The 27,388-nt window shown below is 44.3% G+C and overlaps 3 protein-coding genes across 3 annotated transcripts in view; 1 reads left to right on the top strand and 2 right to left on the bottom strand.

The window, feature by feature from the left end:
- The window catches only part of ankef1b (ankyrin repeat and EF-hand domain containing 1b), a 7,743-nt gene extending 3,150 nt beyond the window's left edge, over nucleotides 1-4,593 (bottom strand). The window contains exons 1-5 of the mRNA XM_076300103.1: nucleotides 4,218-4,593; nucleotides 3,109-3,308; nucleotides 1,707-1,856; nucleotides 1,096-1,219; nucleotides 1-437 (exon numbers count right to left, since the gene is read on the bottom strand). The exon at nucleotides 1-437 is cut by the window's left edge and continues 386 nt beyond it. Of these exons, the coding sequence (XP_076156218.1) occupies nucleotides 1-437; nucleotides 1,096-1,219; nucleotides 1,707-1,856; nucleotides 3,109-3,308; nucleotides 4,218-4,593 (1,287 nt within the window). The remainder of the gene's footprint in view (nucleotides 438-1,095; nucleotides 1,220-1,706; nucleotides 1,857-3,108; nucleotides 3,309-4,217) is intronic.
- Nucleotides 4,594-7,903: 3,310 nt separating this feature from the next.
- Nucleotides 7,904-15,025, top strand: khk (ketohexokinase). Its single transcript, XM_076299850.1, has 8 exons — nucleotides 7,904-8,120; nucleotides 8,396-8,512; nucleotides 9,191-9,325; nucleotides 11,469-11,541; nucleotides 11,931-12,077; nucleotides 12,953-13,041; nucleotides 13,421-13,578; nucleotides 14,358-15,025. Exons 1-8 carry the CDS (start codon nucleotides 8,029-8,031, stop codon nucleotides 14,453-14,455), a joined length of 909 nt encoding a protein of 302 aa, XP_076155965.1. The 5' UTR covers nucleotides 7,904-8,028; the 3' UTR covers nucleotides 14,456-15,025.
- Nucleotides 15,026-15,940: 915 nt separating this feature from the next.
- The window catches only part of emilin1b (elastin microfibril interfacer 1b), a 33,049-nt gene continuing 21,601 nt past the window's right edge, over nucleotides 15,941-27,388 (bottom strand). The window contains exons 2-8 of the mRNA XM_076300342.1: nucleotides 26,186-26,311; nucleotides 23,458-23,672; nucleotides 20,976-23,273; nucleotides 20,075-20,209; nucleotides 19,742-19,759; nucleotides 18,908-19,042; nucleotides 15,941-18,289 (exon numbers count right to left, since the gene is read on the bottom strand). Of these exons, the coding sequence (XP_076156457.1) occupies nucleotides 17,967-18,289; nucleotides 18,908-19,042; nucleotides 19,742-19,759; nucleotides 20,075-20,209; nucleotides 20,976-23,273; nucleotides 23,458-23,672; nucleotides 26,186-26,311 (3,250 nt within the window). The 3' untranslated portion in view covers nucleotides 15,941-17,966. The remainder of the gene's footprint in view (nucleotides 18,290-18,907; nucleotides 19,043-19,741; nucleotides 19,760-20,074; nucleotides 20,210-20,975; nucleotides 23,274-23,457; nucleotides 23,673-26,185; nucleotides 26,312-27,388) is intronic.

Here is a 27,388-nt window from a genome sequence, read left to right as displayed (position 1 = left end):
CCCGCCCTTCTTCTTCTTGGGTCCGTATGAGGACAGCACGTACGGCTTCTGCAGGTACTTCAGACCTTTGAAGAACTCGTCCAGGTCAATCAGACCCTCCCGCTTTGAATCGTGTTCCACCGCAATCTTCTGCAGCTGTTCGTCATCAACCGGCGCTTGATGTTCGCGCAGGACGGACAGGAAGTTAGCCTTGGTGACGGTGACCACGGAATCCTCCGCGTTCTCAGCAGCCTCGAAGCTGGTGCGTAGGGCAGCCTCATGCTCGAAGGACCAATCGTGCAGAGTCAGGGCCCACAGCTCGTTTGGGTTCACGGTGCCAGGCTTGGACAGCTTTGTGAAGAGTCGCTCAGCCTTCTTGAGTTCCTTCACCGCAGCCTTATCTTTGGCCATCTGCTTTGGGACTAGACCCTCCTCATTCTTCAGTTTGGGGTTGGCGCCTCAAACAAACACACCAGGTTCAAAGTCAACACACAGATACGGTATATTTCACTTTAATGCTCCTGAATAAATAAGTGAATAAGTAAAATTAGTAACAATTGAATTACTGTTTAACGAACTTTCAACATACAGGTCAAATCAACATTAACTCTGAAAGGCCTGTAAAAAGACCTCTCAACTGACTGCCCATACTCCAACTTTCACCTTAAGTTGAATCTAAATCTATATTTTACAGAATATAAACCTATCTGTATCTCGCACTGTCCACAACTCACCAAACAAATGGAGTCAAGTCCCTCAGTTAGTACACATAAGTATAAGTATATATATACTCTTTTGATCCTGTGAGGGAAATTTGGTGTCTGCATTTATCCCAATCCGTGAATTAGTGAAACACACACAGCACACACACAGTGAGGTGAAGCACACACTAACCTGGAGCAGTGAGCTGCCTGCTACAGCGGTGCTCGGGGAGCAGTGAGGGGTTAGCCCAAATTTTTCCTACTGGGTCGGGGATCGAACCGGCAACCCTTCGGTTACAAGCCCGAACCCCTAACCAGTAGGCCACGGCTGCCCCAACATAACATGGCCGACAAAGAGACATTAGCCTGGATGTAAAACAGCATGCCATACTGGGTACCTGGTTGACTAACTTACCACGCTGACAGAGGAAGCGACAGCACTCTGCAAAGCCACCTGCAGCAGCCAAATGCAGAGGTGTGTTCCCATCCACTGCAGCCGCAGCGAAATTAGCAGAGTGTGCAGACAGGAGCTGCAGAATCTGGAAGAGACCATACAACAGCATCAGGAAGAGACCATACAACAGCATCAGGAAGAGACCATACAACAGCATCAGGAAGAGACCATACAACAGCATCAGGAAGAGACCATACAACAGCATCAGGACCACAGGATCACCCAGAGATGCTTATGTCATGGCAAGGTGTGGGTTTTTGATCATTTTAACATATGATTCTGTTCCGCAACAATTCTAGGATCTAAAATTCTATGTTGAATTCAATGAACCCAGATATTGTTTAGAACATTCATTTTCCAACATTCCCGTCACAGCGGTGTGACCGTATACATTTAAGGGTTAAAACTTACACAAAGGGATTGCTACAATTAACAAGATCAAACATCAAAAAGAGATCACCACACCGCCTGACAATTGGTCGTCCCAGGTTCGATTCCCAAACCCACCACTATGGATAAAAGCTTCAGCTTAATAATACCAGTTAACTCTCACTTTATCAACTGAGACCTACATCCAAGTAGCCTCCCTCAGCTGCGAAATGGGCAGCGTTCATCTTCTTCTTGTCCAGCATGTTGGGGTTGCCTCCCCTGCATAGGATGGCCCTCACTAACTCGATGGCTCCTGCCCTGGATGCCTCCATCAGTGCTGAGAGGCCCGTGGCCTGTTAACACACAGAAAGGTAGCAAACCAACTCCAGCTCAATGTGGTAGATATTACTGAGCTTCACAGCAGCACAAACAACAACAACAACAAAATAAGAAAACAAAGAACACAGCACATAACATAAAAATAGAAGTGTGACAGGGCATTAAAATAAGAACAGACTGAAATGTACGTTTCCTTTAATTTAGCACATTACATTACCATTACCAGAGAATTAGTGTTATTAGGTTGTTACGTCTGACGTCACGGGCCCAACAGCTTTTTGGTCAAAAAAAATGTTTACTAGTGCAGCCAGCCGGTTTTTGCAACTTGTAAACCTTGTCACCATCACCTCTGTTTTAGTGAGAGTAAAACAACATCGCTCAACTTTAACAGAGTAATACTGCAGGCCTATTGGGTAAGGGGTTGGGTAAGGGGTTGGGTAAGGGGTTGGGTAAAGGGTTGGGTAAGGGTTGGGTAAGGGGTTGGGTAAAGGGTTGGGTAAGGGGTTGGGTAAGGGGTTGGGTAAAGGGTTGGGTAAAGGGTTGGGTAAGGGTTGGGTAAGGGGTTGGGTAAGGTCCAGGCTTCTGGGAAAATAGGATTTTATCAGGTTGAGGCACCAAGTGAGTAGTAGGATGGCCATTTTCTTAAAGGCTGCACGGAATTAGCCTGGCCTCGCCCACCTAGATCTTCTTTCAGGGAGATGTAGTGTGGAACACCATAATTCATAACCGTTTCCCCTCAGACAAGAAAAATGTCAGGCCAATCAACGACGAGAGGGGAAGACGAAACCGAAACTTATTGTGATAAACAGAAGCTCTTATTCACTTAACAATCGAATTACAAGGGAATGAGGCATGCATTGTCCACTAAATGGTTGGAAAAATTGACAAGTAAAAGTACATTTTGCAGTGGTGTAGTCTAGTTAGCTGTAGTGGGTATACTGTGATGTAGTAGTTGGCTGTAGTGGATATACTGTGATCAACCCCAAATGTTAATCCTTGTCTATTTTAAGTGGGTATATTCAGATGGTGATGCTTTTTAAGTGGGTATACTGGGTATCACCTAGACTACACCACTGACATTTTGTACATGACCACTTGTAATACTGGACTGAACTGAGAAATAACTGTAAAAATATTACTGAAGACACTACAGAGAATATCCTAATTAGGAGGACTGTGTTTAAACGGAAGGATTACTCATATATGACCATTCCTAGCACTGTTCTCTGCTGTGAGCTCAGGGTGTAGAGTTAAAGGCTGTGTGACCTCATCGGTTGCGTTCTGATTGGCTCCTCTCTCGAGGATGCTGATGCACATGTTCTCGCAGTCCTGAGCGTGCTCACAGGCCAGCACGAACACATGCTTCCCCGAGGCCGAGACGTTGTTGACGTTGGCCTTGCCACTGAGGACCGTCTGCAGGCAGCGCATGTGACGCTTGGTGGGGGAGATGCAGTAGAACAGCACACCTGCAGTGCAGGGCAGAGGTATGGGCTACTACGTACACTCACAAAGCAGCACACACACACACACACACACACACACACACACACACACACACACCTGCAGTGCAGGGCAGAGGTATGGGCTACTACACTCACAAAGCAGCACACACACACACACACACACACACACACACACACACACACACACACACACACACACATCTGCATACACATGCATACACACACATATACACACACCTGCAGTGCAGGGCAGAGGTATGGGCTACTACACTCACAAAGCAGCACACACACACACACACACACACACACACACACACAAACACACACATGCATACACACACACACACACACACACACACACACACACACACATCTGCATACACATGCATACACACACATATACACACACCTGCAGTGCAGGGCAGAGGTATGGGCTACTACACTCACAAAGCAGCACACACACACACACACACACACACACACACACACACACACACACATCTGCATACACATGCATACACACACATATACACACACACACAGAGCAGGGCAGAGGTATGGGCTACTACACTCACAAAGCAGCACACACACACACACACACACACACACACACATCTGCATACACATGCATACACACACATATACACACACACACAGAGCAGGGCAGAGGTATGGGCTAACCCTAACCCTAACCCTAACACACACACACACACACACACACACACACACACACACACACACACAATATGTTAATCTGCAGACCCAGGGTATGAAACCTTCCCAAACTCTCATCCCTCTAACCCTAACCCTAACCCTAACCCTAACACACACACACACACACACACACACACACACCTTCCCAAACTCTCATCCCAACTACCAAACTGCACAGTCAGCTCTGAGTGGCCACACCTTGGCCCTCGGCGTCGGTCAACACCATGTTGGCGTGGTTCTTGGCCAGCAGACTGATCACGGTATCGTGTCCCAGCTCAGCTGCCAGCATGACGGGCGTCCTCCCCTCCTTGTCCTGGATGTTGGGGTGGGCAGCCAGCGACAGCAGGAACTCCACCATGTCAGTGTCGTTAGCCACGGCGGCCAGGTGCAGCGCTCCGCGTCCCTCGGCCGGCTCTGCCATGTTGATGAGGTTGGGCACGCCCATGCGCACCATCTTCTCGATCTGTGCCGTGTCGCCCTGACGCACCCACTGCAGCAGCCTGTAGACCTGCAGCACCTCCAGCCGGCTATGGGCCACTGAGCTCTTCAGCACCCTCTGGACCCCCGGAACCATCCTTCACCCTGGCTGGGGTGGGGCAGGAGACAAGCCTGGGTTACGGAGGTCCAAGATGGTGCGTCAAGACATGAATATAAACAAGATACAATTTCCATGTCACTGCAAATCTGTGTAACACTACTCGCTGCTATAACATAGCAAATAAAAATGTGTTCTAATCATTGTTCAACATTAATATACTAGACAATATGTTAGATAGATAGATAGATAGATAGATACTTTATTGACCTTGAATTTCCCCTGGGGATCAATAAAGTATCTATCTATCTATCTAACATATTGTCTAGTATATTAATCTTGCATCATATAGGCAACTATCTTGTTCTCTATATTAATGACTTCAGCATTATTTATGTCAGAAAGATCTGGATTACTCATTAACATTTACAACATTAACTTCAATGGCTTACAATCTAGTTGTTCCATCTGCACTCAAAGGGTAGCTGTTTCAGTATAACATTACACTGCATGAAAGAACATGAAAACACACACACTTTGGGAAGTATTACATATTCTACAATTTTAGGCTTCTACAAATAACATTTAAATTATTTAATAACTAAAAAGTTATGAATGTCCAGCAAAGCACAGTGGGAAATGAACATTCAACACTTGTTTCTAAGGACTCCTAGGAATACTAGGAAGTGCAGAAGATCACTCAGCCGCTACACTATCTTTGTTTTATTTGGACTGTGTTCCTAATAACCAGTGTTGGGAGTAATGCGTTACAAAAGTAATGTAATTACTGTAATATATTGCTGTTTGCGGTAACTCGGTAATGTAAGGCATTACAAAAAAAAATTGGGTAATATTTTACTCGGTACAAACTTCAGTAACGCGCGTTAAAATGCATTTTAACCAAAAATTAAGCAGTGTTTTGTTTTGATACATATTCGCAAACACCACCGTGAGAACAACAGAGAAGAAAAAATCCGCGCAAAATAGTAGAATGTTATCTCCTGATACTGGTTGAAGATGACTGTGGCTGCAGCGGACTCTATTTGCGGGATGGACATAAGCCTACGCTCAGAGACAAGGATATGAAGAACATAATAGTTAGTGCACTTTGTGCGAAACCGAAAGATCTCACTATGCCTCGCGAAATAGCACAAGTCATTTAATGAAACATCTAAAGTGGTGCCACGCTAATCTTTTTGATTCTTGATTAAACACAAACTTCTTGTGCATGTCAGCTTTGAGCTGTGAACTTGAATTCACAATTGAACTTAAAGAGAATAAAGGGATAGAAATGCAGAAAAAAGATTGTGTAGCCTGGCAGTGCCACCGCTCCCACCACGCGCATCACGCACTTTGCGTAGGGCACCAAAGGACAGAGGGGGCACCCACATGTAACCAATGAATAGTAGCTTTACTGCAAACTGCATTTCACTCTTCATCAATAGCGTTTACAATGTCACAATGCACTAACACCATGGTACATGCAAGTTTGATACCTTTTGGGTTCTCTCAATCTCCACCACGTAGTGCTAGAAGGGAATTGGTGGGTCTTCAATAATTTGTTTTCCAAGCATTTACATGAAGCACATGATATGCAGAGTTGACAAAAAAATAATCCATTCAGATAGGGCCTAGCTAGGTGGATACCAGGCTCATAATTCACTTTTATTTGCAAAACGAAATGTGAAGCAACATGTTATTACATACTTTCCAAAGCAATGAAGGCTGCTTAAAACAACTTAACATTGTGCATATTATTGTTAATATTGTGCTATCAATGTAACTCAACAAACAAGGCTTGTAAACAAGAGCTGGCAAAAAGGCATTATGAGAACGTAAAGATCAATGCACTTAAAGTGACAGTGCACCATTTATAAGAAAACAGCATGAATGTTTAAAAACACAGTAATTGTCTGTAAATAATAGACCTTTTATTTTACTTCAGGTTTTTGAGTTATCATTTAAATGTCACTCACTCAAAACCACTCACTTAGGGCACCAAAATGATCAGTAGGCCACCATCTTGACATGTCTTTATTAAAGGAACCGTATGTAAGAAATGTATTTCAATTAATCATAAACGGCCCTGATATGTCACTAGACATTAAGAAATCATGTTATTTCAAATACTTATATCACTGACAACAGTAGTCTGGCCAAGATATTGTCATTTAAAAAGTGGAGTTGCAGCCCTCAACTGATATTGATGTTGTCATGTTGTGTTTTGGCCTGATGCGCCACCCTCCACCTATCTACTAATCACAAAGTCAGTAGTGTTTCGGCATCCGTGTTGCCAGCTCTGCCAGTCAGAGGGGAGGGGAAGGGGATACACCGCTCTACAGTAGTTTGAAAGTGATTGCAGTACCAGTTTTGGCCACAATCTTACATACAGTTTTTTTAAGCTTTGATTTACAATATAGTAGGCTCTCTATTGATTTAAATGAGCAGGCCTAGGCCTTAGAATTACAGTATTTATATCACAATTTACCAGACTTTGACCTTTTGTCGGTTTTTAACAAAATTCTGACTATGATTGAGCATAATAAACTGCATTTCGAATGGCAAATCCATATTTCCAGATATTTTGGTGAAAGTAACTTAAAAGTAATGCAATAGTAGTGTAATGCCTTACAATTCAGAGACAGTAATATTATAATGTAACAAATTACTTTGAAATGACAGTAATAAGTAATGCATAATACATTTCGATTTTGAAGTAACTTGCCCAACACTGCTAATAACAGACTTGATTAGGCCTACCTTTCAACCTTTCTCCAGCAGTGTGTTATCTGAAGAAATTACAGACAATATCCATAAAGCAATGAGGCCTACCTCGGTTTACTCCGAATACTAGCCACTTAGATGAAAGATGAAAGAGTATTATAGGGATCTCATTCGGCTGAGTATCATGATTGCAGATTAATGAAATGTAGAGCGAATACTGCAGAGCAAGCACAGCAATATTATTGCTGAGAGTGTGGTTTCTCATGTTTCATGTATCCAGAGCAACCATTCAGTGAAACAGTGTCGCGACCTTGAAGAACGGGTTTGTGTTCTAATCATTGTTCAACATTAAGTTCTAGAAGCCATGGTAGGCTACTTTGGGTTATGACGATTAAAAAAAAAAATGATTTGGTCGGCATTTTCACAAAAGTAGGCCTATATCATATTACAATTAAATTTGCACGAACAAAAAAAAAAAAAAACAGAACTGTAACCTAATTTGTAGCAAAAACTGAAATAATGTATTATCAGTTCATTTGTAATCATCATTGGTTTCATACTGAAGTTCACTGATCTACTTTCGGTTGCTTTCGGAACCAATCGGAATTTTCACGAGGAAGCCATGTTGAATCATGTTTGAATGAACTGCTAGTTGTAAACAAAGTCCAGAGTTCAAAGACCACTCATGCGCGACCTGAATCCAGGACGACGATTCAAAGTTCACATTGAGTGTCATCAAAAGGAAGGAATATGGGGGAGAAGAAGATACTTTGCATAGGGTTGGTGTGTTTAGATATCATCAACGTTGTGGATAAATATCCGGAAGAGGACACTGACAGCAGGTAGCTAATCTCTCTGGATGATGCATGCATGGATGGATGGATGATGATCATATTATTTAGGGCACTATTGTGTAGTAGCTTGTGGTTATGAAACTGGACGTAGCCTACTACTATTGTGTGAAGGTAAAGAGCTAGACTACATAGTCTTCGTTATGATGCATGCATTCTTAATATAAACACTGTCTTACAGAAACCATTAGATAGCATATGCTGCTGCACTGCACCATGCATGAAAACCTGTCCATTCCAGTAGCACTATTTATTGTCCTACTCAGGTGTCTGTCACAGAGATGGCAACGTGGGGGGAATGCGTCCAACTCCTGTACGGTCCTGTCGTTACTGGGAGCCCCATGCGCGTTTATGGGGTCTCTGGCACCAGGACCCGTTGCTGAGTAAGTGCTAGCTTTCATTGCTCAAAACTAAGATGTTCTGTATTCATAGGATGTGCAAGTTGTCACGCAGATAAATGCCATATGGCAGAATCGACCTCATTGTTTACCACCTGAAGCTTAGGCTACACAACTAAAATTCACGTTGGCAGATCTGCTTGTAAAAGCCTGCCCTCTAGCGACAGAAAATAGTAGCTTTACATAGCTGTCCATTTTCATGGCGCATTATTGACATAATCTGGACCTTGCCCAGACTGAAGCTGAAATTCAAAAAATAGTTCTGATCTCCTTTTTGACCCAGAAAAAGAAAAATATAACAATAACATACTAAAGATGAACAAAATCCAGGTGTATACTGTGGTTTTTAAATCAGCTTTCAGAGTTATGTCAGTGTTTGTCTCTCAAATATTCAGCTGTTTTGTTTGTAATGTCTCTCTTTTTAAGTATTTACTTGCATTACATTACTTGTTACAGTGTATTATTATGAATGCTCTCGTTTCTAGGTACAGTTTGTCAGGAGCTGGATTGAGTTCAGTTTTATACCTCTCTCTCTCTCTCTCTCTCTCTCTCTCAGCCTCTCTCTTGTGTGCTTGTTATGAAGTGTGTTTGCCCAGTTAGCATCCATTTCCTCGTTCCTGTTCTGCTCCAGAGAGTTTCTTTCATGCTGATCTGTCTCTGTAGCTTCGTCTTGAATGACTTTCACTTGTACCAGATTGACATCTCTCTTCTGCTGGAGTGTCCAGGAAGCTCCTTTCCTGCCTCTATGGTCATCAGCAATGTGACAACAGGCAGCCGCACTATCCTACACATGAACAGGTTTGTGTGGGACTGTGTGTGTGTGTGTGTGTGTGTGTGTGTGTGTGTGTGTTTGTTGTGTGTGAGTACATGCATGGATGCATGTGAGTGTGATTACTATGGCCATATGGTGCACACACACATATGGCCAGCCACTCTGCGCTGAGGGTCGAACTCGTCGAACCCGCAGCCGTTGACAGACACGCTCTCTTACTAACCAGTGCTGTTTGCCGTTTCTCCAGGTGATTTCAGCTGTGCTAAGGTGACGACAGCTCTTCTCTCTCAGCTGCCTGTGTGTGTGTTTATGTTTCGGCCCTGGCCGTGGTCTCTTGGTGTGCGGTCCAGTGTGGGTCATTGTTCTCTTCCTTTCCCCCTGTCTGGTGTGCTGCCGTAGCTTCATCACGGGGGACTTTAAGCGGCGTGGGGTGGACATTTCTGGGGTGGCGTGGCAGAAGGAGGGGGAGACCCCGTGCGCTTGTTGTGTGGTTTCCCTCGGCAACGGCTCACGGACCGTTGTGCTCTCCGACACGTAAGACAAGCAACTCCGGCCGAAAGGCGATCGCTGGCCTCGTGGCGGTGGATGGCATGTGTCGTGTACCCCTCTGGGCTTTAATAGGGAATGCCTGTTCCACTGCAGGGACGTGATCAGGGTCAGACTAGGGGTCAAAGATGACCAGGGGTGGAAGAATCGCACAACACTGTTTGTCTGAAACCTAAACTTTGCTTGTAAAATAGAAGTATAGTACTGTATAAGTATATAATAGTCTTTTGATCCCATTAGGGAAATTTGGTCTGCATTTATCCCAATCCGTGAATTAGTGAAACACACTCAGCACACAGTGAACACACAGTGAGGTGAAGCACACACTAATTCCGACGCAATGAGCTGCCTGCTACAGCGGCGCTCGGGGAGCAGTGAGGGGTTAGTTGCCTTGCTCCTACTGTTGGGGTTCGAACCAACAACCCTCCGGTTACAAGTCCGAAGCCCTAACCAGTAGGCCACAGCTGCCCCTGAATCACACAAGGCTGTTTGTCTGAAACCTAAACTTTGCTTGTAAAATAGAGGAATGAATGAGGCAACGTTTCAGAAAGAAGGGTAGTTGCGATGCATCCATTATATTATTATAAAAATACAACCATTAACTCTCTCATGGGGCAGGGCCCGGGTGTTTTCATTGATGTAATAATACTGCATTGAAAGTTCTTAAGGTGAGTCCATCTTAGTAAAAATTCTAGTATTACATAAGACACTACCATTTGAGTACTGATATTGGCTTTATGTAGGAATTATTTTGGAACTTAAGATGAAAGTAGTTTCTAGTAGATGCAAGTTAGTGCCATCAAGAAGAAAGGGAGGCAGGCAGGTCATATATCAACTCCAAGTGAATACTAAGTGGTTATGGTTGGCTTGATGTAGTAAGTATGTTACCTTAAGGAGGTCTTATAATGAGTGTGTAGAGTCCCAGTGTATACTTTGGAGGTGCTGTGGAGTCTCAGTTATAGGAGGAAGTTGTCATAAGGCGTTCTTCTGCAGTGGGACTGTTAATTCAGCATAATTTAATCTCTAATAAGGTGGCACTAATGACCCTGACTAATTCTGCATTCGCAGTGCATGCTAACATATTCAAATGAAATGCTGCATGATTGCATGACTGATTATCTGATTGGTCCAATAAGGCATGGCTGTCTATGCAATTGAGTGCTTATATTGACAAAGAAATTAAAAGTGAACACTGCGAGCATTTCATTGATGAGAGTGTGGTGACACAGAGCATTAGCTACAATGTTTTAACACTTGAAGGCTTCTGCGTCTGTGAGCACTTCTAGTTTAGAACACACTGCTGTTGTGTCTACTACAACACAACACACACTACAACACACAAACAAAAAGATTATTTGATGATGATGAAAAACTTACTGAAATTTGATGATGCAAAACTTACTCTACAAGTTCATAACAGTACTAATACAATACTATTTACTGTATGTATGTATGTATGTATGTATGCATGTATGTATGTATGTATGTATGTATGCATGTATGTATAAAACCAGCATATGGGAATGTGATCCCATATGCGATCTGATTTAGAGACGGAAGATTTAGAGATGGTGCCATCATGGATGTTTAATGTGTCTCACTGGAGTTCACGTGTTTGTTCAGAAACCTGCCTGATGTCACTGCTGAGGACTTTTCCCAGGTGGACCTGAGCCAGTACAGATGGATTCACTGGGAGGTGAATAATATAAGTACCACACAGTAACCATACCGATGGTTTTAAGCAATATGCCAATAAATATATTTATATATTTGTAATTCAATATGTTTATTTGTGCATTTGTGTATGCATTAGACATACACAGTTTCACAATGACTGTGTCTCTATTTTTCATTGTGTTGCCACACACAGAATATACAGTTTGTATATCTAAAGTATACACAAATGTACGGACAGCTCTAAAAACTGCATCTGTGTCTGAATCTGTGTCTCACCTGTGCATCTCATCTGTGCATCTCACCTGTGCAATTCACCTGTGTCTCACCTGTGCATCTCATCTGTGCAATTCACCTGTGCAATTCACCTGTGTCTCACCTACAGTATGCATCTCACCTGTGCATCTTTAGGGTCGTAATGCTGAGGAGCAGGTGAAGATGATCAAGAGGGTGGAGGAGTTTAACCGGTCAGCCACAGAGAAGGAGAGGGTCACCATCTCGGTGGAGATCGAGAAGACCAGGGAGCCGCTCTACCAGCTCTTCCAGTGTGGGGACGTGGTAAGGCCACCTGTTCGCCCACCGCACCCAGGAAGGTCCACCAGGTTTACTTATTCATTTGGCAGACGCTTTTATCCAAAGCGACTTATCATAACGCCTCCAATCACCACCACTTTCGTTCGAAAATTCTAAAACAATTATGTTTTTTAATACTTAAAAATAACATTTGATAAATAAACCTTACATTTTTCAGTAGCCATAGGTGTGTAGATTTAAACCAAATCTGGTTTGGTTCTTACCGGGGCTTTAACTGCCTGAAATATCCAATTTTGTTTACCACGCTCAGAGGTTAGTGCTGGCCTGGTGGGTCGCCTATTTACGCCATTTCAATGGCACATGAACGGTTAGACCGAGAATTCTCGTCATGAAATTAAAATTCCTATGGAGCTCCAAGCGGATTTGTACACGCAGCCTTACAACTCTTCGAGTCATGGTAAAATGTAATTTTTGGTACATAGCTAATTTAGATACACCTATGGTGTGGGTGCTTGCGTTTCTGCTGTTCTGGGTACTGTATACTAGCCCAGATCCTTTGCCACCTCACTACCAGCGCTCCACAGGCTGGGGTTTATTATCATCCCCAGCAAGAAACATGGCTTAGGTAGACTGGGTTGGAGGTGGTGAAACACTTAATGCACTGCACTGCATATTTCTGTTGTATGTCTTTGAAATGATGAACCTTATGCCAATATTATGTTAAGGATGAGTGTTAAAGCCCATATGCTAAGTAAAGCATCTGTTTTGAAAATGTACCCGAAAAGAAATCCAGGAATTCTGACCTATACCTGCACTAGAGTATAAACCTCAGCTGTGGGACAGAGATGGTTCACACTAATATTGCACATTGTGCACGATGTGCGTCTCTGCTCTGCCAGGTGTTTGTCAGTAAGGATGTAGCGAAACACTTCGGCTTCGACTCCGCTCCCAGTGCACTGAAGGGCTTGTACAGTCGAGTGAGGAAGGGGTAAGACGTCACACTTACATCCTGTGTTAGAAGATATTCACCTGATGAGTAGGATTTAAAAATAAATAAAAATCAACCTAGAGATTTGTAGAGAATTGTGGGTGCTTTGGAGGATCCAGACATTTTGAAGACTATTTTGAAGGAGCACTGTCTGTTGCAACAAAAAAATGCATGTAGATCTTTTGTTGTGTCCACTATGAAAATGAGCCATAGTTATCTTCTGTCTGAATGTGTATCAAGTCAGCACTGCAGTGAGTGGTGGTTACATGAGCGCAGTTATAGAAATGACCACCAGGTGTCAGTAGTGCAGTGCTGTGGGGTAGGACTCGCACCCTGTGGGCCTCAGCTCATGCGCCTCTGCTGTCTCCGTCCCTGTCAGAGCTGTGCTGATCTGTGCCTGGGCAGAGAAAGGTGCCGATGCCATGGGTCCTGATGGCGTAGTCGTCCACTCGGATGCCTTCCCACCTGAGGCGCTCGTGGACACACTTGGTGCAGGCGACACTTTTAATGCCTCGGTTATCTACACGCTCTCCAGAGGTATGGAAAAACCGCATCACATCACTATGCATCTTACTTTATGTCAAGATTGTCTTGAATTGTCTATGGAATGTTTCATATTCTATCATTTGGAAAATAACCAATATCATTGAAGGTGTAATACACAATCCTGGCAAAGGGTTGTTGACACCTTCTGTGCTCCAGATTCAGCATGATGATTGGCCGGAGTTGTTTATGGGTCTTTATTACCCGGAGAGAAGAAATACCCTTTTCTGATGGGTGGGGTGGCTATTAATTCTGAATAACAGGACACCTATGAAGTAGATCTGGTAAAAAAAAGTTTAATCACCGTTCCATATCAATGCTTATGAATGGTAACTATAACAACCATAGTAGGACGATGGTTGAGCCTGGAAGCAGGCTTCGAAACAATGGAATCAACTGTAAACAAGCTAACTGTCTACTGTGTGTCCGGGAGTTCTTTTCCTCCGCCTCATCCATTCATTTCGTATAATGGGACACCTCGGCGACTGTTGTCCCTTACGTACTGTATATTCCACTATGTTTGTTTCCTGTTTACAAAGCCAGGAATGTGTATGAGCACCAGGGTGAGAGTACGCACAGAGGAGAAATGAGCTCAATTTGATCAAACCCACACTGGTCTAGAATCACAGACTGAACCTTTAAGGGGCTAGCAGGAGATCTTGTGCTGGCTGAGAACGTATGAGAAGTATGTTCAGAGTGTGTGGGTGTGTGTGTGTGTGTGTGCAGCATGTCTGAGACGTCTGAAAGTAGGTCTCCTCCATTTCCCTCTGCAGGAGGGAGTCTGCAGAAGGCCTTGTCGTTCGGCTGCCAGGTTGCGGGCAGAAAATGTGGCGTCCATGGGTATGATGGCATCGTGCCAGTCAAAGCATGAGCGGTGTGGATGGTGGCGTGAGAAGGACCCAAAAACACTCTCCTCTCCAGGCCTGGACGTGGACTTAAAACCCTCATGCCAGCAGGCTGTTCTGGCCCAGATCTGGCTCTGATCTGCACAACATTAGGTTTGGGTGTGTGTGTGGGAGAGTGTGTATCTGTCTTGGTTAGTATTGGCCAAAGCAACCAAACGGAAAGACTCGTCTGTTGATAAACAACTTTGAAGCATGAGCTTAGCATCTGCCTTGCGCTGTGACCCCTAATTTGATTGGTTGAGAATCATTAAGGATGATAAACTAGTTTAAAAGCTTAATGTTACGTAGTTATTCGCATGCATCTGTATAGGTAATTCTGTGTTTTTACTACTCACACTGTCTACTGGTTATTGTTCTAATTGCTGCTATTTAATTTTTTTAAAATACATGACCAAACACACTTTTACTAATTGTTAGTTGTACTTGATCTAGATGCACTGCTGACAAATCGAAGTTAATTAACAGTAATATCAGGTCTAATTTAGACAGTGAGAATGATTTTTCATTTTTTTTCATGTACAACTACATGTACATCAGACAATAAACACAATTCAAATAGCCTGAATTGCCTGTCACAATTCTTCAATATTAGACACAGCTCTATCTTCGCCTGGCATATAAACAGTATCTGTGTGTGTGTGTCTGTGTCTGTGTATGTGTGTGTTTTTGCATGTGTGTGTGCTAATGTGTGTGAATGTATGAGAATATGAGGATAAACAGGATATGCAATACCATCACACCCTGTCCGTTCCAGACACAGCTGGCTTTTGATACACACACACACACACGCACGCACACACACACACACACACACAGAGATAGATAGAGAGAGATAGAGAGAGAGAGAGAGAGAGCACATTCTACTGGGGGAGAAGGTGATGGAAGGCAAACAGCTCTTGCAAACGCCTTTGTCTAGACACCGGAGTCTTTTACAGGGGGAATAATAGCCAAGAGGAATAAAACAAGGGGAAAAGCAGACTTTTGTCCACCAAAAACTACATCTCCTCCGATGGACACTCAGATATGTTGCTCTTTCCATTGATCTATTCATCAAACACTCAAATAGACTCTGCAGGGTTGTAAACAGGAAAAACAGTATTCAGGGCTATCTGATTATACATGTATGCTGTTCATTGAAAGTAAGCATTTCATAATAAATCATAATCCATCATTTATTGTTCTGCATTGTTCTGTTTATCTTAGGTCTTGTAAAAGCACTGTGAATGCTCTCACAAAATGTCTAACCTACCTACAAATCAAAAGCCCTTGGTTTCAACTGGTGACACATTGTGGGTGAAGCATAAAATTATTAAATCATTTGTAAGTGCCCAGCTAACACACCAAGGCCCTTTATAGTCCATTACAAGAGCCATTTTTTCCTTTGAAAGGGCTCCTAACGGATTGCTTGACACATGTCCAAATAAACCTAAAGCAGGGGGACCCGAGGTGTGTAAAATTAAATATCTTTATTTGAACCACACGTGTTGCCAACATACACATTCAAGGTAAGAGGGTAAACCGTAAGAAGGCACTGGCGAAAAGTGGCTCCGAAACAGGAAGCGTCTCTTTGGCTGTGCGCTGAACAAAACGCCAGTATTTTTTCAGTATTCTGTTTCTACTTGAAGTGTTATGCAGTTCTCTGAATTTATTGCCTCCTAACCAGGAAGAATTATGTATGACCAAAAAACAGACGGTACACAACATCATGTTAGCAGCCTTAATTATAAACATTAGGAAAAAAAAGGTTTTATAACATTGCTTTGTCCTTTGTTGTACAAAAAAAATCAACTATATTGCTATAAAATACATCAGATCTGCATTCATTAGAAAATATGAGTTGTCATGTGCTCTTAGCATAGTTTGGCCTCCTTGGGGTTGTGTTTTGAAGAGGAACTGGGCTGACTGCTACTAGTGGCAAAGGGAGAGGAGTGTGTGTTTGTCTGATACACAGACTTGTTTTAAACCGACTTTTATGGTGAATGCAAAGCAGTGCTCACTCACTCAGTACCTCCAGGGGCTCTCTGAATCACCCCGGGCGCATTGGCTTTGCCCCCCCCCCCCTGTAGGAGAGAGGGCGGGAAGGGGAGATTATTATTATATTTCTTTTAGGTGTGTGTGTGTGTGTGTGTCGCTGTCCTGGTGGTCAAGCGCCTACAGGAAAATCTAATTGTCTTCTTTATTGGCTCGTGTAAACACGTCAATGAACCTCCATTAACAGCGGCAATTGGTCCTTGTCGAGAAGGCAGGAGAGCTGTGTTTATCATAGACTAGTTTCTTGTTGCTTTTGGCTGCCGTTCAAGGAATCGTGTGCCTGAGGGGTGGAGAGGTGGGGGTGGGGGGTTTGTGTCAAGGGGAGGAAGGAAAAAGAAGGATCCAGGTTTCTTCGAGCTCTGTCCTCCCGACGGGACCAGATCAAATCCTCCTGCTTCCGTTTTTTTCCCCTCTTTTCAATGTGCCAGGTTATTTTCCTCCCCTTCCCAAACTAGGAGCTTTTGAAGGCCCTGAACTGGACGTTAGTGGGGTGGCGTGCATCACTAACTGGACGTTAGTGGGGTGGCGTGCATCAAGGCCCTGGCCCCTCTGGAAGGTCGGTGAGTGTCGGGAAGGAATGAGGCACATCTGCGGCAATTACAGCGCCTTCACTGACATCAACAACAGCACAGTCCCAGTCACCGCCGGGGGCCAAAACTACTTACAAAAACAGACTCAGGAGGCAGAAAGGTGCACAGAAATCACAACATTCACGCACAAATGTGAACTGCTTTCATTTAAGAACAAAACCAAACCAAACAAAACAAAATCAAGATACAGACAATTATTTTTCGTCCCTGTTTTCACCCCCAGCTAAGCAAGTAGCTGCTTATTCTTGAACTCAGATTGTGAGTAGAGCTTCTTTGGCAGGGGAACATCAAAGAGAAAGGTGTACAGGAAGTCGATATGACCACACAGTCAACTTTGGCGCATAGAAGATGAGTATTCATAAACCATGTCGGAAGTGATTTACATAAATCAAAAATTTTTTATCAGCGATAACAAGACAATGACAAACATGACAATAAATCCTGCAGTAGTATCTGTTATAGAACTTCTCTGATTTTTGGCTTGGTTAATATCAAGGGCAAGTTTTCTTGTTCGTTTTTTAACATTATATTCTGCCTTTGAGCAGTTTAGTTCATATTAGCGGGATTGAAAATGAGATTGGGAGTGCTTGCGCGTCCATAAAGTGTGTCTCAGCCCCCCAGAGGGTTTAAAACATCTCTTTTAGTGTCATTTTCTGGCCCCGTCGTTTCGTTGATCGTCACAAATGTCCGTGAGTCCGAAAGAAGTCTCTCAGTGTTCGTCATAGCCATCTCATATAGAAGCAGACTCTGACATGGATCTGAGCCAGTTCTGGCTCAGTTGTGGCGCTAATCCGGCAACACTGATCCGGCCAGATCTATCCCAGAGTCCACTGCTACGACTGCAGGTCGTCCACTCCTAAATGTCTTCGTAGAGAAGCATGCCGCTAAAAATGGTCAGAGGCTCGACCGAATGGGCCAGCTTGCCCATGACCAGGTCCACACACACTGTATCCCCCATCTGTAAAGGCAGGATGATGTTGAAGACGGCCAGGGCCCCGGGCGTCGGCTTCAGGTCGGCCACTGGTTTGTTCTCCAGGCCTTCGGGCTGGTAGCCAGCGGAGTCCACACGCGCCATGCCGTAATTGGACTTGGACAGGACAGCCTCAAGCTTCACGTTCTTGTGGCCGGTCAGGATGGCGCTGAAGAAGTATCTTCCGTCTAAGGGAGCCGTGAACACACCTGCAGAGCAGTTTAAGAGGAGGGTTGAAAAACAAAAGGATTTAGTCCAATGACCTAGAAATAGGTTTAGGAAACTGAAACTGTTGAAGAGACTAACCTTTCATATATTTCCTGATGTTCCTTGAAAATATATTCAACATTTCCACATACAGTATAAATATCAAAGTTAAAGCTGCAGTTGGCAAGTCTGATTGAGGGGACTTTTTGAATGTTTACAACTCTCATGCCCCTCCCCCACTACCACCGAGCACCCTCTCATCGAATTCAGGCTCGTCAGTGCGCACCAGACTGTGATTGACAGTCGAATCTCACACAGCCCTGCTCTGATTGGACCAGAAGAACCGGGAGCTGTGGATTTTTGCAAAACAAATAACAGGCTCTAGGTGGAGGTAGAAGTGTTTTTTTTTTTTTTTTAAACCGGCTGATTTATGTTGTTCTGTCGGAGCATAGTGTCGGTTTCAGTGAATATGATCAAAAAAATCTTGCCAACTGCAGCTTTAAGACTGAATGTCATAGTTGTGAAACCCTCCAGATTGACAAAGGTATATCATCATGACAAAGGTGTGGAATTTGGCTTCAGATGAGGTCCCGTTATGATACTTTGATCATATGACTCACCAGTGCGTGGATCGTATCTCTGTCCTTCATTGACAAAGACTTTGTCGAAGACTATAGTGCCAGAGTTGGCCATGGGCTTGGTGAGCGCAGCTGAGAAGGACAGGCGTGGAACGTTGGCATCTGCCCCTGGCATTCCTACAAATAAAGACACAATCACCACTTTGAGCTCAGCGACTACACACACATGCACACTGACGCAACTGTTAACGAGCTCTTTGAAGCTCAACACCACCCTTTTTGACCTTAAGCACATTTTCCATGTGTCCACTCATTCCCCTTAGTGGCCAGCTGGTGACCTTTGGTGACCTTTTTAACTCTCTCACATAAAGCCAATCCTAATCTTAACCTTTATCTTCAAACACACAGAGAGAGAGCTTCACTGGCCCACCCTGACCCTGAACCCCCACCTCTAATTGATCGGTTTGCACCTGTGCTCAGGAGTAAACCCCCCAGGGAGAGGATGACTTGGCGCAGATCTGGCCGCCCTTGTGTCCCAGAACCTGAGCCCGAATGTGCAGGGGAGACATTCCCTACCTCCCAGATTGTGTGCACAACTCAAACAGATTTAGATGGGGCTGTCAAATCCTATCTGAGGGCAAGGTTTAATCGACACACCACTCATTCACACTAAAGATTTTGAAATGCGCAGCGTGCACTAAGCCTTGCTCTGATCTACACAGTTCAAGGCAGACACAGACTCCAGCAGTTGTTGTGCACAACTGTTACATTGGATCCTGATCCAATTCAGAATGATCAGATGAGACAGATCCCATCTGAGGGTAAGCCATGCACAGCTGACAGGAATATTCTGAATATGACAAGCACAACACTTACCTTGTTCACCTTGGGATCCTGAAAGAAAAACAGAAAAAAAATCCATCACAATCGATGTAAAATACAAACACTCACTATTTTTGATCCAACAACCTCAAATCTATATATTTAAACACTTCTCTGTTATGGTTTGTCTGCTAGCCATTTGAATTAGACAACAGGTTCCTCTTCATCATAAAGTTGCTAACAAATAATCTAGCCATTTAATCAATCAATTCAACCAACAGTATCTGCTAATAACTTAACCATGTAATCAATCAGTTTAACCTACAACAAGTGTCTTCTAATAACCTAGCCATGTCACAAATCACAGTCTATCCAAGAGTGTCTTACCAGGAGGTCCTATTGAGCCTGGAAGTCCTGGCAGGCCTGGTGGTCCATCTCTCCCTGGTGGTCCCATGGGCCCGGGCTGGCCAGGGAATCCATTGAAGCCTCTCTCTCCCTGGCGGCCTGGCGGTCCTGGCAGACCTGGAACAGAACATAGTGGTGTCACTCTGGGTAATATCAACAAGAACCTTCAGCTTTAAATGTCTTCATGAGTGTTTGAATACACTTATACATGGCTGTCAGTTGGTATAAAAAAGTTAGTAAGATGACTAAAATCGGTATACTATCTGGTGTGAAATAGGACTTTCAAACAACAAATGTATTTGCATATAGATTGAGAAACCTTTACACAACAATGCACTGCATGTTTGTATGTATGTATGCATGTATGTTTGTAAAGTATGTACAATATTATATATGTGACCTGATCTGACTAAATGATTCACAAGTCGCACATTCTAATTTGGAGATACAGGTCGATTACATCCAAAATAATCTTTCTTTTTTAGTGATATATGAAAAAAGAGGCATTCAAAATTACCTTCATAGTTTCATAGTCAAGACAAGAATGTAAAGTTACAAAAAATATTATTCAAGTGGGCAAATTCTACCTGTACATGCCTGTAACCTGTAACTTCAAACACAATGTTCTCAGTTTTTCAATTGGAAAAAGATGGCGGGAGGCCATAATTCAAAATTCTGTAACTTGACAACAATTCAAGATATGACTTTGACCAGGATATCGTTGTATCTTAATTTTTAATTTTGGGTCACTGTGACTCATTTTTCCAGATCAGGTCACATTTATGTACTGTATGAATGTACTTTAAGTATATTATGAGTATATTTTTATGTAGAGTATCTAGGTTTGTATGCATTTCTGAGGACGATTGATTGTCAATCTTACCCATAAAGTCAAGCTCGGTGAAGGCCTGGAACTCTTTGAGAACATGGCGCACCGAGGAGTTGAGGCTCTTGATCTTTCCATGGATGTCGTCCAGATGTGTGTTTTGGAAGGTGTCGATGAACCCTTCATGGGAAGTCACCGTGGTGTTCAGTCCGTTCACACAGGTCCAGAGCCCGGAGACGTGTTTGTTGAGGCCCTCTTTGATCTTCTGGACGTTGTCGGAGAGAGTGTCGAAGCGGCCGCACACGTCTTCCAACTTGGACAGCCTCTTCTCCAGGTCGTCCCCAGTTCGCTTGTAGTCGCCCATCTCAACCACAAAGTTGTTCCCGAAGCGCTGGATCTCCTTGTCGACTGTGTCAAAGTGTCCTTTGCTGTCCTCGATGTGCTCAGTGATCTCCTGCTGGATTTTGTCAATCTCGGAGATGATCTTGTCCTTGGTGTTGCCCAGGTCGGTGATGACGCTGTCGTGCTTCTGCACTGTGTGCTCGAGGTCCTTCAGCGTGTCGTTGATGGAGCTGAAGGACAGAATGACCTCGGAGAGCTCTCCCTGAAGCGACTTCAGGTTCGTGTTGGATGTGCCGCTGATGACGCTGTGGCCATCCAGCGGTTTCTGTGGGTCATTTGGACCTTCTACGGTCCCTGACCCTGTCCCACTTCCTGGTCCTGTTCCAGTTCCTGGTCCAGTTCCTGTTCCTGGGAGCACAAGGTCAATCTTGCATGATCCACCACATTTGGCCACGTCCTCTTTTAGCTTACCCACCTCTTCCTGTAGGTTGGAGCACACCTTAGAGCAGGCGGTGTCGTCAGAGTCCATTCTGTTCCTGATGTCCTGTAGGTCTGTGTTGCACTTGGCCAGCGTGTGGTGTGTGATGTTCTTCAGCTTCTTCAGCTCGTCCTCCATTTTGTGGCAGATGTCACAGCTCTCCAGCTCGGTGACGATCCTGTTGAAGTGTTCCCCGTTGTCTCCGGTCAGCACTTTGATTTTGCGCACGTCGTGGCTCAGGTCGACCACCCTGTCGTTGAGCGATTCTCCGGACATAGTGATGTCCTTCAGACGGGTGTTAAAGGTCTTGATCTCAGCCTCATTTGCGATTACTCTCCACTCGATAGACTTAGAGGAGTCCGCTCCGTTATCTCCTCGTCCACCGTTGTCCAATCGCCCTCCGTTGTCTCCTCCTCCAGGTATGTGGCTTGAGCCAGGTCTACAGGACGCCGTGCAGTCCTTCAGCCTCTTGTCCATGTGGTTGGTCACATTCTCGAGTCGAGTCAGACGTTTCTTGTAGTCTTGCAAGTCGTTCTTGTTGCCCTTCACGTCCAGTTCCACATCTGAAATCCGGAAGCCTTGGTCGTCGAAGCGGTTAAGGAAAATGTCACGGAGGTCGTTCAGCTCTTGTCTGAAGGAGTCCTTTAGGTTATTTTCTATGTTGGCACAGTTGTCTTCTGTCCTCTGCAGTGAATTGTTCAGTCTTCTCTCAAGGTCTCGCATTGGACCTGTGAAAGAAGGGTACGTCCCACCGGAAACTGAAGATCCCCCTGTTCCTGCCCCACCCCCTGTCCCTCCTCCTGTCCCTTCCCAACGTCCCCCACCTGAAGTTGCCCCGGTACCACCAGTGCCTTTCAGCTCCTTGTCCAGCCGATCCTGAATAGCGTCCACCGCGCCGGAGGTCGAGATTACCTTCCTGTCTATGTCGCCGATCCTGCCTCGGAGGTCTGTCACAGTATCACAGCACCCTTGGGTGCGGGTCAGTTCTCTTCGTAGGCCATCCAGGCTCTGCCGGTGGCGCTGGTCCATGGCATTCATCTGTTTCTCCAGGGCGCGGATCCTCTCGCGATCCAGCTGCTGCTGCCGCCGCAGGTCCTCGACGCCCGACTGGCAGGCTGAGCAGGACAGCGTCACCCTGCTCTCCAGCTCCCGCAGGATCTCTTCCTTCAGTGAGTTCAGCCTTCCTCCACCAGCGGGGCCGCCACCAATCCCACCACCACCACCGCCGCCACCACCAACGCTGCCCCCGCCACCACCACCACTGATCACGTCCAGGTCGTTCCCGCTGCCCTTTCCGTTGACCAGGTGGTTGTTGATGCTGACCAACGTCCTGTCGTGGGCCTGGGTCCTGTTGTCCAACTGGTCCAGCTTGGTCTGGATGCTGTGGATGGTCTCTTTCATCTCCGGTTGGGCAGCGTCGGCGGGAGTCTTGGCCCCGTTCATGCCCCGCAGCGTTGACTGGATGCTATGCATGTCTTTTGTCAAGCTCTGAATTTTCTCCTCTAGCTGCCGGATCTTGTCACTATCACCTCTTCCTGTGGGGAAAGAGCACAACATGCTGAGTCATGTCTAAGTATAAACTGCACAGGATATCTATAGCTATCTAACATTGTTACAGGTGCATTGTCCAAACTTGGTACGGACGCCACTTGTGCCACAGTAGCACCCCCCCCCCCCCCCCATATTGTTATATTTATCTATTAATATGGAAGGACTCACCACCTCCACCACCCTGGCCCTGTCCAGTACCGGCTCCATTTTGCCCGGGTCGGACCGGTTTAGGCCACGGTCTCGCGGTTCCAATTTGAGTTCCGGAACCCCCAGATGGCCCGTCGTTGCAGTCGTCACCACTGTAACCATGGCAACACTTCCACTCCAGTTCAGTGGCCATTTTGTAAGCCACCTTGTACCGGGGCCGCATGTATGTCCGGTACCTGCAGGATAATAGTGAGGAGACCGACCCAGAATAAGTCATAAAAATAGTGTTGAAACATTAACATTAACTTCCCAGTTCCCACTGTATTAGACCAATAAAAGAAAAATTATGACAAAATGTGGAGGTGACACAGTGTGGGGTATTATTCTGAGCATCCACAAATGAAAAGTTTAGATTAAACAGGAAGAATAGGTCAAACAAAATTACCAAACCTGAAAGGAATTGAGTTTATTTGCCATCTACCCCGGAGTTACATACGAGGATGCATACCCTTCTTTTCTCTGTGCAAGCAGGGTTGCACAATTAATATCTATAGGTAAAAGGGAACAATAGGCTAACTGGAGCAACCCAGATTTCAATGTATTATGCTAAAATAGGCAAATAGTGTCAGAATGGGTTAATTGCACTCACAGAGAATAGAAGGGTATTTATCCTCTTAATCTGGGGTAGACGGTGAATAAGATAATTTCCCAAAAAAATGGCATGTTACTTTAAATGACTTGCACTGAATGGTTTGACTAGTCTTGGACAGTTAATCTGGAACAATTAATCTGGAAGTTTTGGACAGGGCTTGATATTTGTGTCATAACGTTATTTTTGATTGGTACATTTAGTGACATACCAACATAATGAAAGCCAGAATCTGGGCAGTGATTTAAAGGTGGGTCTTAAAAGTGTCTGTGAAACACTACAGTATGTGATGTTGATGACTCAGCGTTCGAGCAGGTGGCCGCCTTAAATCTGTGTCTCATGCTGTGATTTTCCATCTCTTATATTAAATTGGAGGCCGTTTTGCATCATCTCACAGGCTCTCTGTGTAAACAGTCTGTCGCAACAGAGCAACACAGCCAAACTCAGATCCCAGTTTCAAGAGCACTTCTAAACTACTGGAAGACAAATTTCATAGCTACACGTGTAGTCACAAATCTAAATTTAGCCTGGATAGAATTGAGAAGAGGTCGCTTTTTTTTTTTGTCTTTCAACTGTTGAAAAAAAATGTCTTACAATTAATCTGCAAGTGAACAGACATATTTTCTCTTTTTATGTTTATGTATCTCTCTTCTCTGTACAAACATCTGCTGAGCAGCTGTTGAAAGTGTGGTCCTTGCAGTTTAAGGGGCCCAGGTTGCGTTCTGCAGAACAGTGCTCGCACTGTACCCACAATCTGAAGTACCTGACGTGCGTATTCATAAAATGGTGTGCTTAACATGCTTAGGTCAGTAATAATGCACAAAGCTGCATGAAACCATTTAACTTTGCTGAGTGTTTAAATCATGAAGCGCACAGTAATATGGGGGGCATTCCCTCTCTTGTGTACAACAAACCTTTCGGTGAATAAAAACAAACACCTGTGGAGAATTTTGAAGCAGTTTTGGAACAGTTTTACTTTATTAAATTACCTTCATCCTATGGGGGGGGGGGGGGGATCAGAATTCTTTATCTTGTGAGTGAGTGGGTCCTGTATATGTGCAATGGCACGCATATTGCACAGACTAGATTCCTGAGTGCATATTTTTAGGATTTTAAAGCAGTCAAAACTTTCCCCGATTTCCCAGGAATATTGGTTACATTCCGTAAGCCGCTGAATATTTGTCTCCGTGTTCCTGCTCATTCCGTGAGCGGCGTGAGGGGAGGGAAGGATGAGGGGCAAAACTGGGTCGCGCTCTCCTTTCCCCGACGGCTCGCGAGTGGAAAAATAAGTGGCGGTATTTTAGGAGGGCTCAGCCTTAATTCCTGTGGTGACCTGGCTACACAGCCTGGAGTGGCGTGCCACCTCATTCCTCACATGCTTGTGTGTGTGTGTGTGTGTGTGTGTGTGTGTGTGTGTGTGTGTGTGTGTGTGTGTGTGTGTGTGTGCTAGTACGTCCAATATGTGACAATTCGATTAGTTTTTCCAGCTGCGTGTATGCATGTGGTGTGTGTGTGTGTACCTTAGGCTAACCAAGCCTAATAAAACTCCCTCTCAAGTTAACAATGACAATAACTGCTATCTATGTCATCGTGTATACATATTAGCATAATAACTTTGTGCTTTATAATGACATAATTCTCTTACTACCCTCATGCTATCTACAAGTAAATGAAACATAAATACATACTGAGTGCACATATAGAACATGAATATTCTAACTATGAAGTGATAAACCACTTTGTGTCTGTTCAATGAATATCTTTTGAAGTGTTCATCTTACCGACTTCACACTTAAAAGATATAGCAAGCATATATTAATGCAAGTAATACTCAAATGGCAATGAGTCATTTGACAATGACAATGACAATGACAATGAGTCATTTGAGACCATGGGTAAACTTTATAAGAAAGAAAATGCTAATGTATGTACCATTGCATAATGTTATGGTAAAAGTGTAGTGTGTGTAGTGTGTGTACATGAAGTGCTACATAATGTTACGGTAAAGTGTAGTGTGTGTACATGAAGTGCTACATAATGTTACGGTAAAGTGTAGTGTGTGTAGTGTGTGTGTGTGTGTGTACATGAAGTGCTACTCACATGACCACTCGTGAACACTGCACCTGGCCCCATGCGCAGGGCTGATAGTCCGGCTTCACATAGGTCTCCACTCCGTCCTCCACCACACAGCTCACCGTCTTGGTCACCACATACGCACACCAGTTCCTGAGGAGAGGCAGGGGGAACGTATAGAGGAGTTATAACGTATATATTCCATACTATGCGCACCAGTTCCTGAGGAGAGACAGGGGGAACATATAGAGGAGTTATAACGTATATATTCCATACTATGTGCACCAGTTCCTGAGGAGAGACAGGGGAAACATATAGAGGAGTTATAACGTATATATATTCCATACTATGCGCACCAGTTCCTGAGGAGAGACAGGGGGAACATATACTGTAGAGGAGTTATAACGTATATATTCCATACATATGCACACTAGTTCCTGAGGAGAAATGGGGGAACATTTAGAGGAGTTATGGTATATATTCCATACATACACATATACACACCAGTACCTGAGGAGAGACAGGTGGAACATATAGAGGAATTATGGGGGTATATTACATACATACACACACCAGTTCCTGAAGAACATATAGGGGAGTTAGCGTCAAGGGTTTCCAATATGGGGCCAGAGGTACATTTCATATATGCACACCAGTTCATATGGGGAGAGATGAGGAGGATGACGCAAGTTAGTGTAAAGGGTTGTTAGTCTGGAGGTATACATGATAGAGATGTCCAGTTTTTGTTCTTACTGTACACATTCAGGGTTGTGTTGTTTTAATGTTAGCATTCACCACAATTACTTGCAGAACATCAGCTCATATCACTGATATGGGAGATTAATGGCAGGCTTAGTGATGAAAACTACTGTTTTGTCAGCGTTAGAGTCAACTATTGCACCACAACATGGCAGAACTCTTACAAAATCTCCTTTCAACAAACTCTTTTTCTCAGCCCTCGTTATGCAACAGACCCTTCATAACAATATTTCTGTTGGCCCCTTCTGTTAATGTAACTTCTAATTCAGGCACATTGCATGCGTGGTTGCTGGGAGACATAGACGGCACTGTGAAAGTTCCCAAAGTTAGCATAACCCCACACACAGAGTGGGTCAGGCACAGATGGAGCGATGCCCTAGAACGTCAGAGATTTAGGGGGCAGTTTCCCATGAACGTCCCCCTAAGGTGAATTTACGGTGATCCACTGCAACTCGGGCTGAATCTATGGGT

This window comes from Alosa pseudoharengus, unplaced genomic scaffold, assembly GCF_046254945.1.
Source record: "Alosa pseudoharengus isolate Yale_2024_CS ecotype anadromous, Long Island Sound unplaced genomic scaffold, YU_APseudo_1.1 YU_APseudo_1.1_scf_22, whole genome shotgun sequence".
In the NCBI taxonomy this organism is placed as follows: domain Eukaryota; kingdom Metazoa; phylum Chordata; class Actinopteri; order Clupeiformes; family Clupeidae; genus Alosa; species Alosa pseudoharengus.
This window is presented reverse-complemented; position numbering and strand designations above follow the sequence as displayed.

Excerpts from the sequence above, each read along its gene's own strand:
- khk (XM_076299850.1), top strand. The coding sequence starts at position 8,029 with ATGGGGGAGAAGAAGATACTTTGCATAGGGTTGGTGTGTTTAGATATC. Across the intron at positions 9,326-11,468 it reads ACTATCCTACACATGAACAG|AAACCTGCCTGATGTCACTG; the intron begins GTTTGTGTGGGA and ends GTGTTTGTTCAG. Across the intron at positions 13,042-13,420 it reads TACAGTCGAGTGAGGAAGGG|AGCTGTGCTGATCTGTGCCT; the intron begins GTAAGACGTCAC and ends CGTCCCTGTCAG.